The following is a 17,133-nucleotide window of genomic DNA, read 5'->3' as shown; positions in this document are numbered from 1 at the left end:
CAAATAGATCTCTCTCTCTCTCTCTCTCTCTCTCTCTCTCTCTCTCTCTCTCCCTCTGTTTGTCTCTTTGTCTCATATTCACAACTCATGCCAGTCACAAAGTATGAAGTAGGAGGTAAAAATGGGTGGTATAAATATTATTATGGACTTGAAATCAAGGCCAGTTCAAATCTGGATTTAAAGTCTTGATAATTGTGTGACTGGATAAGATGAAATAACATATTTAAAGGACTGGGAAAATCTTAGAGTGAAACACAAATTCTTGCTATTATTATACTCATTATGCAGATAAGAAAAATGAGATTCAGAGAGATCCTGTCCTTGGGGTTTATCCTTCCCCCACTGATAAATGCCATTAACTTCTCAACTCTTCATCTAATCCACTATACCACTGTGCTTTAACCCCTTCTAAATCTCTGTTCCTCCCACATGGAATGTCACCCTATTTGCCAATCCCTGTGTTTTCCCTTCTTCTGCATCACAATCAATATTTCACCATCTCCATCAGGTTCAATTTTCTGAACTGTAAAATGAGAAGCATAATTTCACCTACAACACAGGATTATTGTCAGAATGAAATAAAAGAGCAGATATAATGTGCTTAGCACAGTGTCTGACATATATTATTCTCTTTCCCTTCTCTAATGCACCAACCAGTTTCTCTCATTTCTCCTTTCCCAATAGCTCTTCCCAAGCACTGTGGTATTTAGATTTGTCTGAACATCAAGTTATGTTCTTCTTTGTAGTATTTTTTGGTAGGAGAAAAAGATGAAAGAGAAGTAAGTAAAAATAAGTATAGAGACAGAGTCAGAGATGTCAAGATGCCAAATATATAGTCTATTAGTTCTGTAAACCTGGGTACCAGGTCTACAGCCCCAGCTCTTTCACTGACTTGGTAGCTTACCTTAACCAACCCACCTCCATCTCTCTTGATTTCGAATCCCTCAATGCTAAGAATGAAAGTTTAGTTTAAATTATCTCTACAGTTCTTTCCAGCTTGAGAATTTTAGGACTGTGTAATATTGAGGAATAAAGAACTGCAGGACTCAGTTAACCACATTGTTTGAATATCCATTGTAGACTTGGCACTGAAGAAATAGGAGATATTCTTGAGTACCTGTAAGTGAAAGATTAGTTGGTGAAATAAGACAAGAGAAGTAGAAAATGACAAGGATATGGAAATGCAATTGTTTTCTTTGAGGGTTTGTGTACAGAAGTACCAGAAAGTAAATGACACCAGAAGATATGATTAGAGTGGTATCAGATCATTTATTCATTTATTAGACAAACCATTTATATCTACAATACAAATAGATATTTCTTGGTCTTATAGATACCATCTTTTAGCAAGAAGCAGAACTGTGACAACCAGGATGGTAAAAGAACTAAAAATCACGTCATTTAAGAATGAATTTAGAGAACTAGGGTTGGATATTTTAGGAAAAGAAGATTATTGGGGACATGATCCCTAAACTCAAGTATTTGAAGAGCTAATATGTGGAATGGGGAATATACTTTGGTTTGTTATTATTGCCATCATTATTAGTTATCATTAAAAATAGGTAGTGCTTTACAAAGAACTTGACAAATATTTCATTTTATCTTCACAATATTCTTAAGAGGTAGGTACTTTTATTTTTCACATTTTACAAATGAGGAAAATGAAGTAGACTAAGACTTGTTTAGCTATTAATTGTATGAAGTCACATTTGAACTCAGATCTTCTTGACTCCAGGGCTAGTACTCCATCCATTGCCCTAGGCTATCTAACTCCTGGGTTTTATGCCAAAGGGCAAAAGAAGGGGCAATGAATGTATGAAACTTCCAGAGTGGCAGATTTGGGTTACATAAAAGAAAAACTTCTTAACAATGAGAGCTGCCCAAAAGTAGAATATGTTGTCTCTCTGCAGCCAAATGGGTCCCTTTTTTACTGAAATTCTTCAAGGAAAAGAAGTTTTATTGGGAATGGGGTAGGAGAGATTCTTATTCTTGTACCAGTTGGACTATGGGCAGCTAGATGATTCAGTGAATAGAATATGAGCCTGAAATCAGGAAGACATGAGTTCAAATCTAGTATCTACTAGTTTTATGATCCTGGACAACTCATCTGACTTTTGTGTTTTTGTGTTTTCTCAACTGTAAAACAGAGAAAATAATAATACTTATCTCAGAGAATTGTAATTAGGATAAAATGAGATTATATTTCTAAAGAACTAGGGGTGGCTAGGTGGCGCAGTGGATAGAGCACCAGCCCTGGAGTCAGGAGTATCTGAGTTCAAATGTGGTCTCAAATACCCAATAATTACTTAGCTGTGTGGCCTTGGGCAAGCCACTTAACCCCATTGCCATGCAAAAACCTAAAAAAAGAAATAAAAGATATTTCTAAAGAACTCCTCACAGTATCTGACACATAGCAGATACTAAATAAATGTCTATTCCATCCCCCCACTTCTCTTTGAATCTCTGATCAATGACTCTTAGAGTGTTGGGTTTGATAAACACTTTACTCAAGGCAAACTAGGGAGATGGACAATGCAATCATTATTATCTTATTTTACAAATGAAGAAATTAAAGTTGAGATGTTAGGAGACTGAACACACAATTAAGTGTTACAGTCAGAACTTCCAATATTTTACCTATTCACTCGTCCCACATCTCAACCAAATCATTTCCTAAACCATTTCTCAAACTCAATATTCCATCTCCCAACTCTGTACCCAATTTTGGAAAGTATTCCCTCTTCCATGCTGTGCCCTGGAATCCCAAATTCCCTTTAATGTTTACTTCAGGAACCATCTCCTCTGTGGAACATTTCTTGAACTCCCCATATGTTGTTAATATTCTTCATCTTCTCAAATCATCTGATTTACTTCTCTGTGTATGTGTCTTATTCTCCAAGAATGAGTATTGTGAAAAGAACATTTTGGTTTTAACTTTAGTCTATATTATAATGCCTAAGATATAATAGTAATTTAACAAATGCTTGCTAAATTGAAAGTGACTGAATCCTCACTCTAAGTTCAGTACTCTTTTCTATATGTGTACCTTCACCTATCAATGAGTTATAGTTGCATTAGTGAATTGAAGAGTTTTCTGGAAGGAAGATACACACACACACACACACACACACACACACACACACACACACATATAAACACACACCTCTCAGGGTTAGGAAAAGGGTATATTGTTTGAAGGGATTTGCAGATAATTCAGCAAAAATGGTAGCAAAAGTCATGGAGACCCTTGATTCCTATCCTTGGAAGTATTCTGGACCATGAACACAATGGATGAAGAGAAGACCTTACTTGTATATAGTTCCACATTCTGAGTGATCCATTCTCTGATATGGTGGGGTTTTGTGCCCCTTATAGGCTTAGGCAGAAAAATATTATCCATGGCCTCATGAACTGTATAGAGGCTTTTTTTGCTATTTAAGTTCATAGGTGGCATTCACTAGGACTAGGAAAAACCTAGGTCATATGTTATCTTTAGAATTTGGAAAATCTAGAACAAATTTAATATATGCCTCTCAGAGTATGTATATTTGAAGTTAGTACTACCTCTGTATTTCTGTGGAAGACATAGGTAGGTGAAGGAGTTCATACAAACAATATTCAGCTTCTCAGTAAAATTGAAAAAAGTGGTGAGCTGAAACTAGCTCAAATCAGTTCATTAGAAACAATTGTGAAATTTTCAAGGTAAGGAGTTACAACTCAGAAATTGTCAAATGTTATAAATTTGGGTGTAATTTATTGTTTTATTAATTATTTAGACAGAAAAATGAGGGAGAAAATATTAATTAGCCATATGTATTTCTTTTTTTGAGATCCACCTAGTAAGCATTTAGTAGACAATCCCACACTGGAAATTATGTCCACCACAGAGGTTTATAAAATTAGATTTGAGGGTTTGCAGAAAAAGTGTTCGGAGCAAGAAAGCAATACATTAGTAATTATCATTTCATTAGCTACTTATAGACATATAAATCTTACTATTCAGATTTTTAAAATCCATGTTCATATTGAACAGATTGAGTCATAGTATATTCTCAGGCAGAGAATAATATGCCCTCCAGAAAGTCTTCCTTGCCTCTTCCAACTCTCAATGCTCATTTGTTCCTTTGAACTTCAATTTGTCTTATTTTCCATTTAGTTCATACTTCCTGGTGACATTTCTTGCTTTTTTATTCAATTTTTTTTTGTTTTTTGCAAGGCAAATGGGGTTAAATGGCCTTGCCCAAAGCCACACAGCTAGGCAATTACTAAGTTTCTGAGGCTCGATTTGAACTCAGGCATTCCTGACTCCAGGGTCGGTGCTCCATTTTATTCAATCATTGAAAGTTATTCTAAATTGTTGTTCTTTTTTGGTTTCTAATTAGGTCAATCATTTTCTAATTTCCCTGGGTTATATCATGGGAACCAAAGAAGGTTCTCATAACTGCAAGATCAAAGACTGAATTATTCAAATCCTGCCCATCTTGGACATTTTTAATGAGAAAATATCACTAAAAAGTAGGTAAACCCAGCCCATAATAACCATGTCAGGGTCCAATATCACTTTCCTACATCCAACCTCTTTTCTGCTAATGGGAATCCCAGGCCTAGAGCATCTGCACATCTGGATCGCCATTCCCTTTTGTTCAGCCTACATCCTTGCCCTGCTAGGTAACTGTACTCTGCTCTTCATCATCTGGACAGATCCTGCCCTCCATGAACCTATGTACCTCTTTTTGGCCATGTTATCAGCCATAGATCTTGTCCTCTCCTCCTCCACACTTCCCAAAATGTTGGCAATCTTCTGGTTTGGTGATCATGAGATCAATTTCCATGCTTGCCTGACCCAAATGTTCTTCCTCCATTCTTTTTCCATAATGGAGTCAGCTGTCCTCCTGGCCATGGCCTTTGACCGTTTTGTGGCCATTTGCGAACCACTGCGATATGCCACAGTGCTGACACGGCCACTCATTGCCAGGATTGGAATGGCAGCTATAACCCGGGCAGTGACACTCATGACCCCTCTCCCTTTCCTCCTTCGGCGTTTTTCCTACTGCCAGAGTCGAGTGATAGCCCATTGCTACTGTGAGCACATGGCAGTGGTGAAGTTGGCCTGCGGCAACACACAGTTCAACAATATCTATGGAATTGCAGTAGCTTTAATCATAGTGGGGCTGGATTTGCTTTTTGTGGTTCTTTCCTATGCTCTGATTCTTAGAGCAATGCTTAGACTAGCTTCTCAAGAGGCTCGTTATAAAGCCTTTGGTACATGTGCCTCTCATGTGGGTGCCATTTTAGCTTTCTACACACCTGTTGTGATCTCATCAGTTATGCACCGGGTGGCCCGCCATGCTGCCCCCCATGTCCACATCCTTGCAGCTAACTTCTACCTCCTTTTCCCACCTATGGTCAACCCCATCATCTATGGAGTCAAGACAAAACAGATCCGTGAACGGGTCCTAGGCATCTTCCAAAGAAAGAAAATCTAGATGGAGTCAGTGAGTTGATCAAGGGACTGTATGGAAGATGACGGGACAGTCCCATTTTCCTGGAACCCAGGGTTCTGAATTTGGCCCCTAAATGGAAGAAGAGGGGAAATAAAACAATTTTGATTCTTCGTGGGACTGGCCTCAGATTTTATGAAGAGAAGCTCAATCTCTATCCTTGACTCAAATATTGGCATCCTTGCTCTTTGAAAAATTCTGATCAGATGAAGAGAAAGCAAAGTTCCTCAGTGAAATTTAGATTAATTGAAGAGTCTAAGTATACATCCAGAGCAAAGACACAAAAAATTTCCCAAATGACAAACTAAAAAGCATAAATTAGCACATTAATGAGAATTATGGAAACGTAGCTTTCTTTTTTAATTTGGCACAAGCCTGGTTCCTCTTTTCTAATGCCCTTTTGACCTCTCCTGGGAAGGAAGAAGAGAATGGATGTACTGTCCATTTACTCAAGACATATTTTCCCACAAACCTTCATTAGACACTAACTGTTCACAGAGACCTGGATGTGAAGAGAGAGGGAATAGGAGACTGTCGCTGCCCTTCAAGAAATCAAAGTTTGCTCAGAAGACTTTAATACACTTTTAATACACTATTTCTCTACAGTAAAAACAATGGTTCCTGGAGTTTATAGAAACTGATGGAGAATTATATGGGAGATCAAAGTCTCACAGTGAGATAGTGACAGAAGCAAAGATAATTTCCCTTTTTTCCCCATACAAATTGATTTTTTTATTTTTTCCAACTACATGCAAAGATAGTTTCCAGCATTCTTTTTTTGGTAATATTTTGAGTTCCACATTTTTTTCCCTTCCTCACTTCCCTCCCTCCTCCCCTTGACAGTAAGTAATCTGATAGAGGTTATACATATATAACTATGTTAAACATATCTATATTAATCATGTACTGAGAGAAGAATCAGAACAAAATAAAAAACATGAAAGGTTAAAAAATGTAACAAATTTTGAAAATGGAAAATAGTATGATTAGGTTTTTATTCAGACTCCATAGTTCTTTCTCTGAATATGGATGGTATTTTCCATCACATGTCCTTTGAATTGTTTTTGATCATTTTATTTCCAAGGAATGCTAAATCTATCATAGTTGATTATCATACAGTGTTTCTGTTAATGTAAATGATGTTCTCCTAGTTCTGATCACTTCAATCACTATCAATTCATGTAATTCTTTCCAGGCTTTTCTTAAGTCAATGATTACTTACCGAATACTAAACTCCATCACATTCGTATACCACAATTAGTTCCACCATTCTCCAGTTTGTAGGCATCTCCTCAATTGCTAATTATTTTCTACTACTAAAGAACTGCTATAAATATTTTTGTACATGTGAGTCTTTCCCCCTTTTTATGATCTCTTTGGGATACAGACCTTGGAGTAGTATTATTGGATTAAAGGGAAAATTTCATTGTCTTTTGAACACAGTTCCCAATTGTTCCCCAGAATGGTTGGATCAGTTCACAACTCCACCAGTTGTGCATTAGTGCCCCAGTAGTCCCACATTCCCTCTAACATTGATCATTTTCCTTTTTTTGTCATATTGATCAATCTGATTGGAGTGCAGTGGTATCTCGGAGGTTTTTTTTTTTTTTTAGGTTTTTGCAAGGCAAATGGGGTTAAGTGGCTTGCCCAAGGCCACACGGCTAGGTAATTATTAAGTGCCTGAGACCAGATTTGAACCCAGGTACTCCTGACTCCAGGGCCGGTGCTTTATCCACTATGCCACCTAGCCGCCCCTTCAGAGTTGTTTTAATTGTATTTTTCTAATTAATGATTTAGAGAATTTTATATGATTATAGATAGCTTTAATTTCTTCATCTGAAAACTGTTCAAATCCTTTGACCATTTATGACTTGTAGTCTTATAAATTTGACTCGGTGCCTTTATATATTTTAGAAATGGATAACTCCCCTTTCTAAGACCTTCCTCCATTTCCCAAGACATTCTAGAAAGGGTTACCAAATCTCAGAGTTCCAAGGAATTTCAGAAGTCATCTGAATCCACTGCACTTTTGGATGATTTCAATTGTTTGGAAATTTTTCCTTTTTCAAGTTAAAATCTCCCTCTCTACAACTTCTTTATATTGTTCCACTTTTTTTCCCTTAGGAGTCAAACAGAACAAATCTAATCTCTTTTGCAGAAGAAGGACCTTCAGATATTTAAAGACAGTGATTATTGATTCCCATGAGTATTCTCTTCTGAAGAATAAAGAAAATATTTGGCATTTATATGGGACTTGAAAATTTGCAAAACAGTTTATGTTATCTCATTTGAGATATACAATAAGACTGAAAAATAAATATCACAGGTATTTATCTTAATTTTACAAATGAGGATACTGAGGTTTGAGGAACTTATGTTTCAGATTCACTCACATAAGTCAGAGAGAGGTTTTGAATGACTAGAATTTGTGATTCCAAGTCTAACACTGCTCACTACACCATACTTTATTGTTATGTTTACCATCTTTAGTTTCTTCAGCCAAGACTGATATAATATAGTCACTAGGTCCCTTACTAATCATCTTCCCATGAACACTGCAACTCAGCTAAAAGTGAACACAATCTCAAGATATGGTCTAGTCAGGATAAAGTATAATATTATACAGTCACAGTTCTCTAGAATTTGCTTACCTTAATGTAAGATTATATTAATTTATTTTGTCTGCATTGTCACATTCCAGTTCTGGCAAAGATTATTCCCCCTCCTACAAGGATTCATCTCTCAGGGTTTTATAATTCATCCAGTCTATAAGTTTTTCTGAAAGTCAAGTTCTCTAGTCTGTCATGCTTTTTCTTCAATTCCAGTTCATCTATGGAAATGGACCCTCATGGTTTCTCTTCTATGTAGCCTTTCCTGAATCTTAGAAAGAGTCTTTTAAAGTCTTTTCCTCCAGTTTCATATCCTTTAAAATATGTGTTGTTGTTTAGTCATTTTACTTAATTCTGACTCTTTGGGGTTTCCTTGGCAAAGATACTGGAGGCATGTGCTATTTCATTTTCCAGTTCATTTGACAGATGAACAACTGAGGTAAATAGGATCTAGTGACTTGTCCAAGGTCACAGAGACAGTAAATATCTGAGGTCAGTTTGAACTTAGGAAAATGAATCTTCCTGAATTCAGGTCTAGCACTCCATTCATGGTACCACCTAACAGCTTAGACCAAGTACAACAATTCTCTGTTCTCTTCTGAGATCAAGCAATCAATCAACATTGATAAAATATTCACTATGTGTTAGGAATTATACATAATGCTAGTAATACAAATACACAGAATAAAACAATCCTCTTTCTAGAGGAGTTTACATTCTCTTGGGACAGACTACAAGTACAAATTTAAGTATAGCTAGAATAAGTATAAATACAATTAATAAATGCAAATGAATAAATACAAACAAATAAACATGGATAGTTAAATTTGAAGTAATAGGAGAGGGAAAACTAGCAATTGGGGAGATCAGAAAATATTTCATATAATAGATGATGCTGGAGTTTTTCACTTGTAAGAAAAGAGGAATTTAAAGAGGTATATCCATTATCACAATCCATTAGATTGTGAACTCTTTGAGAAGGATTTGTCTTTTACCTCTTTTTGTATCCTCTGCCCTTAGCATGATTTCTGATAGGTATACTGAATAGGTACTTAGTATTTATTGACTAATCAGTGTAAATTTGAGAAAAATGTTTTCCAAGCATAGAGGAGATAAAATCCTCATTAAGAAGCAATTTGATTGAATCACAGAATTTGGGAAGTAGATATAATATAAACTTTACATAAATATGTAATGGAGCTGGATAGATACATTAAGGAATGAATGCTCTGCAGTTTAAACACCAAGCAAATGAATTCATATTTATCCTAAAAGCAATACAGAGCAACTGAACTTCATTAAGTTAGGGGATAGTGCCATGGCTGTAACTATGCTTAAGGAAAATCACTTTAGCAGATGTGTGGAAGATGGACTGGATTGGGGAGAAACCTAAGGAAGAGAAAAGCAATCAGTTTGACCATTGAAATAGTCAAGGTGAGAGCCAATGTGTTCCTGCACCCAGATGATAGTATATAAACATGAATAAGTGGTTAGATGTGAGAAATATTGAGAAAGAAATGGAAAGATTTGGCAATTGACTGGGTATGTGGGAATGAAGAAGAATGAAAAGTTGAAGATAATGTGAGCTTCTGAACCTGAGAAACTGGAAGAAGAGTGGTATCTCTGTCAAAAGTAGGAAAATAGGGTAAAGATAAAGAGTTTATTTTAGTTACATTGATGTCTCTTGGATATCCATTTCCAAATGGCTAGCATAATTGACAATGAGGAACTAAATATCAGGGGAAAACCGGGGCTATTTTTTATGTATATATGTACATACACATATTCAAATGCAAACATTTTGGAATATCTTGTATGTATAGGTATTTATGGGTAGGTTTGCATGTATATAGATTAATATAGAAAATCATGTGTATTGCATCTATGAGTGAGTCTATAAACATATACATACACATAAAATTGCATATGTGAATGTACTATGTATTACACATACATATATACACATATATATGCCATTTACTGAGAGATGACAACTAAACCCATGGGAGTCAATGAGATTACCAATTGAGAGCATAAAAAGAGATCAAGTATAGAGTCCTGAGGTATCCTTACAGTTATGAAGCATGATCTAAATGAATAATCCAGTAAAGGAGACTAAAAAGGAAGAGTCAAACAAGTAGGAGGAGAACCAAGAGAGAATAGTATCATGAAAACCCCAAAAGGAGATAATATCCAGGAGGAGAGGTTGATTAATAGCATTACATTTAACAAAGAGATCAAACATGTATAAAGAGTGAGAAAAGATAATCAGATTTGCCAAAGAGCTCATTGGAAATTCTGGAGAGTCATTTCAGTAGAATGATGATTTCCCCTTATTTATATTCCTTTGTCCAGTGTATGATCTACACCCTCAAGTTACTTCCTTTTTCCTTCAGTAGCTGGCCCCCACCCCAATTGTCCCTTGGTGGATCTATCCCTCATAGGGGCTACCAATAAAGACTTTGTATTGCTTTGACTCATTCATGATGAGGATTGTAAACACAAGAGATCATTGGGTTTGGTACACCAGAGAAGGCTGCCAGGTGTCCCTTTTCATTTACTCATCAAGAATTTAATTTGACAAATTAGTATCTTCAGCCTCAAGTAATATTGACATTTCCCAAGGCTATTTAACTTGGAGGCAATGGGAAGAGGATTGTGTCCTTTGGGGGGTTGTTATGTTATTTTCCAGAGTTGTCAAAGATTTGAGTTTTCATATATATATATATAATGGATAAGATTTATATCATTATGACCTTTTTTATGTCTGTTTATGCCTTTTAACTGGTGTAGATGGGGACAAATACCTGAAAAAACTAGACTGTTAGAAGGTGCTTCATCAAAACCTGAATTGTCCCTACTCCCCACTCCTTCAACTGACTTCAAGTATTCTGCTTCTAATCCTATTCCTTTATTATATTATAAACTATATTTTACAGAACTAGTTTTACTACTTATAAACTTCTGTGGTCAGACTAGGTGTTTGTATTTCCTTCCTTGTATCCTTAAGTTCTATGTTTGAGAACATAGGGACAATTTTGGGAGCCTCACAGAAGATGCAACCTTTCTAGCTTAAAGAATTTCCAAATTTAGTCTCTTGTTAGCGTTTCTTTTTCTAACTGGAGGCATAGTCTTGACCCATTCATGTGTTTCATAACACTTCCAAGGTATGATTAATATAATGTGGGCCTTCATCAGAAGTTTAACCTGTGGTTTTTCTATATAAATCAGGTACCAGAGAGCCCTTTGAAGCTTTAGTGATAATTTAATATTACAAGGGAAAATTTCATTCTGAGATCATCTTATCCTGATTTCATTTATTTTCTTTGTTATTGTGTAATAGACTTCCTCTGGAATTTGCTATAAATAGTGCTAAAAGGGCTTACTATAAATCTCAGTGAAAATTTATTATTTTTTTATTTTTATTCATTTCTTTTTTAGTTCATGTAGTCTTTTATCTTTTTCCTACTTACATAGAAAAACAATTTTAATATTCATTTTTAAAACTTTGCATTCCAGATTCTCTTCTCCTTCCCACCCTACCCCCCACACTAAGAAGGGAAGTAAAAGTAATTCAACATAGGTTATACTTGTATAATCATTCAAAGCATCTCTATAATAGTCATATGGTGAAAAAAAAAGTCTACACCAAAAAAAATCAAGAAAAATAAGGAAATTTGAGGGAAAAGTATGCTTCAATCTACTTAGACATCATCAGTTCTTTCTCTGGGGATGGACAGCATTTTTCCTCATAAGTCTTCAAAGTTGTCTTGGATCTTTTATTTCTGGGAATAGTTAAGTTATTCACAGCTGATCATCTCACAAAGTTTACACACACACACACACACACACACACACACACATATACATATACTGTATTCTACTTTGCATCAGCTCTTCAAGTCTTTCTAGGTTTTTCTGAGATCATCTTGAGATCATCTTACTCATCATTTCATATAAAAGAATAGTATTGATGAGGCTCTCAATTAATGAATCCCTTCTCAACATTCAGATATCCTCTGCTTTTGCCCAAGTGCTCACTGCTTAGAGTCATACTTGATCTTTTAACCTTTTATATGAAGATCAGGATCTGGTCTGCCTAGAGACTTAACTCACTTTTTTAATCAGCATTCAGATTCTTCTTTGATATCCCAAAGTCCTTTTTTTGGCAAGACAATGGGGTTATGTGGCTTGCCCAAGGCCACACAACTATGTAATTATTAAATGTCTGAGGCCAGATTTGAACCCAAGTACTCCTGACTTCAGGGCCAGTGCTCTATCCACTGCACCACCTAGCCACCCCCAAAGTCCTTCTTAACAAAGCACATTTATTACTTAATTACAAGTTCTGTCCCTTCTAACTATCTCTTGGTAACACCCACTTCTGACATCTATACCCACTTCTAACAGATAATTATTTATCTAAGTCATTTTTTCTCTCTCTTCTTCCTTCTTTTCTCCCAATATAACTGAGAATTTGTCAGATTCCTCTTTGCTACAGTTTCTCCTAACTCTTAGTCCACTGTGTTATCACATGCCCAATAAAATGCCAACTTACCCAGGAGATAGTCCACATCTCTTGAATTCTTTCTCAGACATCCAACACAGAAACCCAATATTTTGTAGGTGCAAACACCAACAGTATTCCATCACAATCACACATCATACTTTGTGTAACCATTACCAAATTGATGGGAATTCCCTCAATTTCCAGTTCTTTGTTAACAGAAAAGAGCTGCTATAAATATACTTATACACATAAGTCCCTTTTTAGTATTTTTTATCTCTTTTGAGATATAGATCTAGTAGCAATTTTACTAAGTCAAAATGTGTGCATGACTCTACAATCTATTGGGCATAGAATGATTGAATCAATTCACAATGCATCAGTGCATTAAAGTCTCATTTTTCCCACATCACCTCCAATGTTTGTCATTCTCCTTTTCTGTCCTATTATCCAATCTAATAGGTATGAGGTAGTATCCCAGAATTGTTTCAATTTGAATTTCTTCAATCTATGATTAGTTGGAACATTTCTTCATATGATTATAGATAGTTTTCATTATTTCATCTGAAAATTTTTCATATCTTTTGATCATTTATCAATTAAGGAATAATTCCTTATTTTAAGGAATAATTCTTATTTTTATAAATTTGATTCAGTTATCTAAGTTTGAGAAATTAGGCCTTTATAAGAGATCCATGCTTCCTCATGTGTTGTATCATGTCTTTCTTTGATACTTATCATTACTGTGTTATTTTAGATTAGATTAATTTATTAGAGTGTTTTGCTCTTTGGGGAATGGTTAAACACTGACATTATGGAATAACATTATGATACCACCCAAAATTTTTTAATTAATTAAATTTAATTAAATTTTCCACATATGTGCAATAATTGTTTAGCTAGGTGGCACAGTGTATAGAGCACTGGCTGGCCCTGGAGTCAGGAGTACCTGAGTTCAAATCCAGCTTCAGACACTTAATAATTACCTAGCTGTGTGGCCTTGGGCAAGTCACTTGCAAAAAAAAAGTAAAAAGTAAAAAAAAATTTAAACCAAATATATGTTATAATAGTTTACAACAATCATTTTTTGTAAGATTTTGAGTTTCACATTTTTCTTTTTCCCTCAATTTCTAATTGTTTGCCACTCCAAAGAAGAGCTGCTATAAATATTTTTGTTTATATGTTTTTTGTTAACATTTTCTTATAATCTGTTTGTGATACAGATCCAGTAGTGGCAATGTACAGTTTTATTGTCCTTTCAATGAAGTTTGCAATTGATCTTCAGAATAGTTGGATCAGTTTAAAACTCTGCCAACAATGCACTAGTGTCCAAATTTTCATACATCCCCTCCAACAATGATCATTTTCTTTTTTTGTCATATTGGTCAATCTGATAGGTATGAGGTAGTATCTCAGAACTATTTTAATTTGTTTTTCTCTAATCAATAATAATTTAGAGGATTTTTTCATGACTATAGATAGCTTTAATTTCTTCATTTGAGAGATGCCTGTTTATAGCCTTTGACCACTGATCAATTAGGGAATGATTTGTATTCTTATAAATTTGACTCAGTTCTCTATATATTTTGGAAATGAGTCCTTTATCAGAAACACTGGTTGTAAAAAAATCTTTCCCAATTTACTGCATTCCTTTTAATCTGAGTAACATTAGTTTTATTAGTGCAAAAACTTTTCAATTTAATGTAATCAAAATGAGCCATTTTGCATTTTATAAAGTTCTTTATCTCTTCTTCTGTCCTAAACTCCTCCATTTTCCATAGATCCAACAGATAAACTATTCCACTTCTCCTAACTGGCTTTATTAAAATTTAAATCCTGTACCCATTTCAACATTATCTTGGTGTAAGGTGTTGGTTTATGCCTAGCTTCTTCCATATTATTTTCCAGTTTACCCAGCAATTTTTGTCAGAGGGAGTTCTTATCCCAGAAACTGGAGTCTTTGGGTTCATCAAATAGTGGATTACTGTTTCTTTTATACCTATTCTGTTTCACTGGTCTACCACTCTATTTCTTAGCCAATATCAAACAATTTTGGTAACTACTGCTTTAAAATATAATTTTGAATATAGTAAGGCTAGGCTACCTTCTTTGCATTTTTTTCATTAATTTCCTTGATATTCTTGATCTCTCCTTTGTCCATTTGAATTTTATTATTACTTTTTCTAACTCAATAAAATAATGTTGGTAATTTGATGAGTATGGCATTGAATAAGTAATTTAATTTAGGTTGAATTATCATTTTATTATTTCAGCTCAGACTATCCATGAGACATTGACATTTTTCCAGTTGTTTAGATCTGACTTTATTTGTGCGAAAAATCTTGTGTTTCTCTGTTCATATAGTTCCTGGGTATATTTTGGAAGCTCCTAATTGCAATCACAGAACTCAAATTTCATTTTAAGATAACAGCTAGTTCTCTTGCATATTAATGTCTTCTTAATTGATTATATTTAAATTTTGAATTGTACACAGATTGATGTATTTAAACTCTGATGATTTTCCCAAAAGTGGGAATATGTCTGGATTCTTCCCAAACAAAAGATTAGCTTCAGGCTTCAAAAATTTGCCTTAGGAATTGCAGTCATTTGGACCATATTCAGTCAAAATTGAGTACTGTAATTTTGGATATAGATGTCAAAACATCAAATGTAAGCTAAATAGATTCTGTCAACATAGAGACCCTAGTGATTTTGGTAGTGATGTATTATAAAAATGTTAATAATAAAATAAATTAAATAATTTAAATTCTCTTTCAATAAATGATGTTAAAAATCTTTTTGTTAAAAAAGGTATAAGCATAACCAATTCAAAGAGAAAATATTAACTGGGAAAATTCTCTGCAGCAAATTTCTTTGATAATGCATCATTTTCAATAGATATTGATAAAAGATCAAAGGACAGGGACATTGTTGATAAAGAAATCCAGGTTCTAGGGGCGGCTAGGTGGCATAGTGGATAAAGCACCAGCCCTGGAGTCAGGAGTGTCTGGGTTCAAATCCGGTCTCAGACACTTAATAATTACCTAGCTGTGTGGCCTTGGGCAAGCCACTTAACCCTGTTTGCCTTGCAAAAAAAAAACCCCTTAAAAATAAAAAGAAATCCAGGTTCTCAACTGGCCTTAAAAATTGCTCCAAGTAACAGATAATTACTAAAGCAACTCCAATGTTCTACTTTAGACCCATCAGATTAACAAAAATGACAGAAATATAGACTAGAACATAACACAGAACAATGAACATCACCATCAATAGAGCATTAATCTCTTTTCCTATGACTTCTCCAGCATTTGCTATGTTATGTTGGGTGGGGGGAACTCAATACCTTTTAATCCAGGAAGTATATGGACAGAAATCACCCTGAATGACTAAAAGAGAAACTAAGACAGATTTCTGAGCTCAAGTACTTTTTTAAAGGAACCTGACCCCCTTCTAATGAAGTGGACTCCAAACATGCCTCTCAGTTAGAGATAACCCCTCCTTCTAATACATTGTTTTTATAAGGTTTAATAACAGATTTATTTTTTTATTTTTTAAATTTATTTAAGGCAGTGAGGATAAGTGACTTGGGCAAGGTCACACAGCTAGGCAATTATTAAGTGTCTAAGGTGGAATTTGAACTCAAGTCCTCTTGACTTCAGGTTCATTGCTCTATCCACCAAGCCACCTAACTGCCCCATTAACAGATTTATTACCAGAAGTTTCAGAATTCTATTGGTTTTGTTAACCATAATTTCCCCTTGGCTAAAACAAAAGAGCAAAGTTAGTTTTATAAATGAAGTTTAATTCTCTAGGATCTTACCAGAACCCATGGGTGGAAGGCTTCCTTACAAATGTCAATGTTTTCCCAACATTATGGAGAATTTTATACAATTTAGACAAAGCCATAAAACTTTAGGTGGCCAACCAATGAGATTTCACATAGATGACATAGGTTTACAACTGCAATTCTCTCAAATCTTATAATATTTACTGAAAATTCCTATTAACAAGAATTCCTGAAGAGTAAATGTTTACAAACAACAATAAGATTTTCACTCTCTGTTTATTCAGGATGTCTCTTATCTTAAAGTTTGTTGAACAGGGTATTAACACTGTGATAACCAAATGGATATTGACACAGGTGAAGTCAACTTTGTAGGAGACAGGTTTTACATAGCCGAGCATTTTATAATCCCTAGTTAAAGGTTAAGAGACTAACTCCTGATCAGAAATGCATTGTTTAAGAAATATTAATTCCATCTTAAAGAATATCACATTAGTCAGTTGCTATTCATTCTTGAATGAGACTACACGGAAGGCAACACCACTTAATTTTCTCCATTCATTCCTTTCTCCTCCAAACAAGTGTTTAGCAGATTGTCCATCTCAAATCCCTTTCCCCTTCTTTTCACTATCCTATTCTGTTTCAAAGAGGGGGTGGGGGTGAGGAGATATCAACTATTCCTTTTCAGCTAAGTCCAAATTGGTCCAAATGATGCCAGGGAAATTAGTGGTG

The 17,133-nt window shown here is 34.9% G+C and overlaps 1 protein-coding gene across 1 annotated transcript; it reads left to right on the top strand.

Moving 5' to 3' along the window:
- The first annotated feature begins 4,541 nt into the window (after window positions 1-4,541).
- On the top strand, window positions 4,542-5,486 carry LOC141508607 (olfactory receptor 52K2-like). The gene has a single exon (XM_074217391.1). The coding sequence runs from the start codon at window positions 4,542-4,544 to the stop codon at window positions 5,484-5,486; it is 945 nt and encodes a 314-aa protein (XP_074073492.1).
- The last annotated feature ends 11,647 nt before the right edge of the window (window positions 5,487-17,133 follow it).

The sequence above is a fragment of the Macrotis lagotis genome, chromosome 1 (assembly GCF_037893015.1).
Source record: "Macrotis lagotis isolate mMagLag1 chromosome 1, bilby.v1.9.chrom.fasta, whole genome shotgun sequence".
Taxonomy (NCBI): domain Eukaryota; kingdom Metazoa; phylum Chordata; class Mammalia; order Peramelemorphia; family Peramelidae; genus Macrotis; species Macrotis lagotis.
Note: the sequence above shows the minus strand (reverse complement) of the source record. Positions and strands in the feature narration are given on the sequence as shown.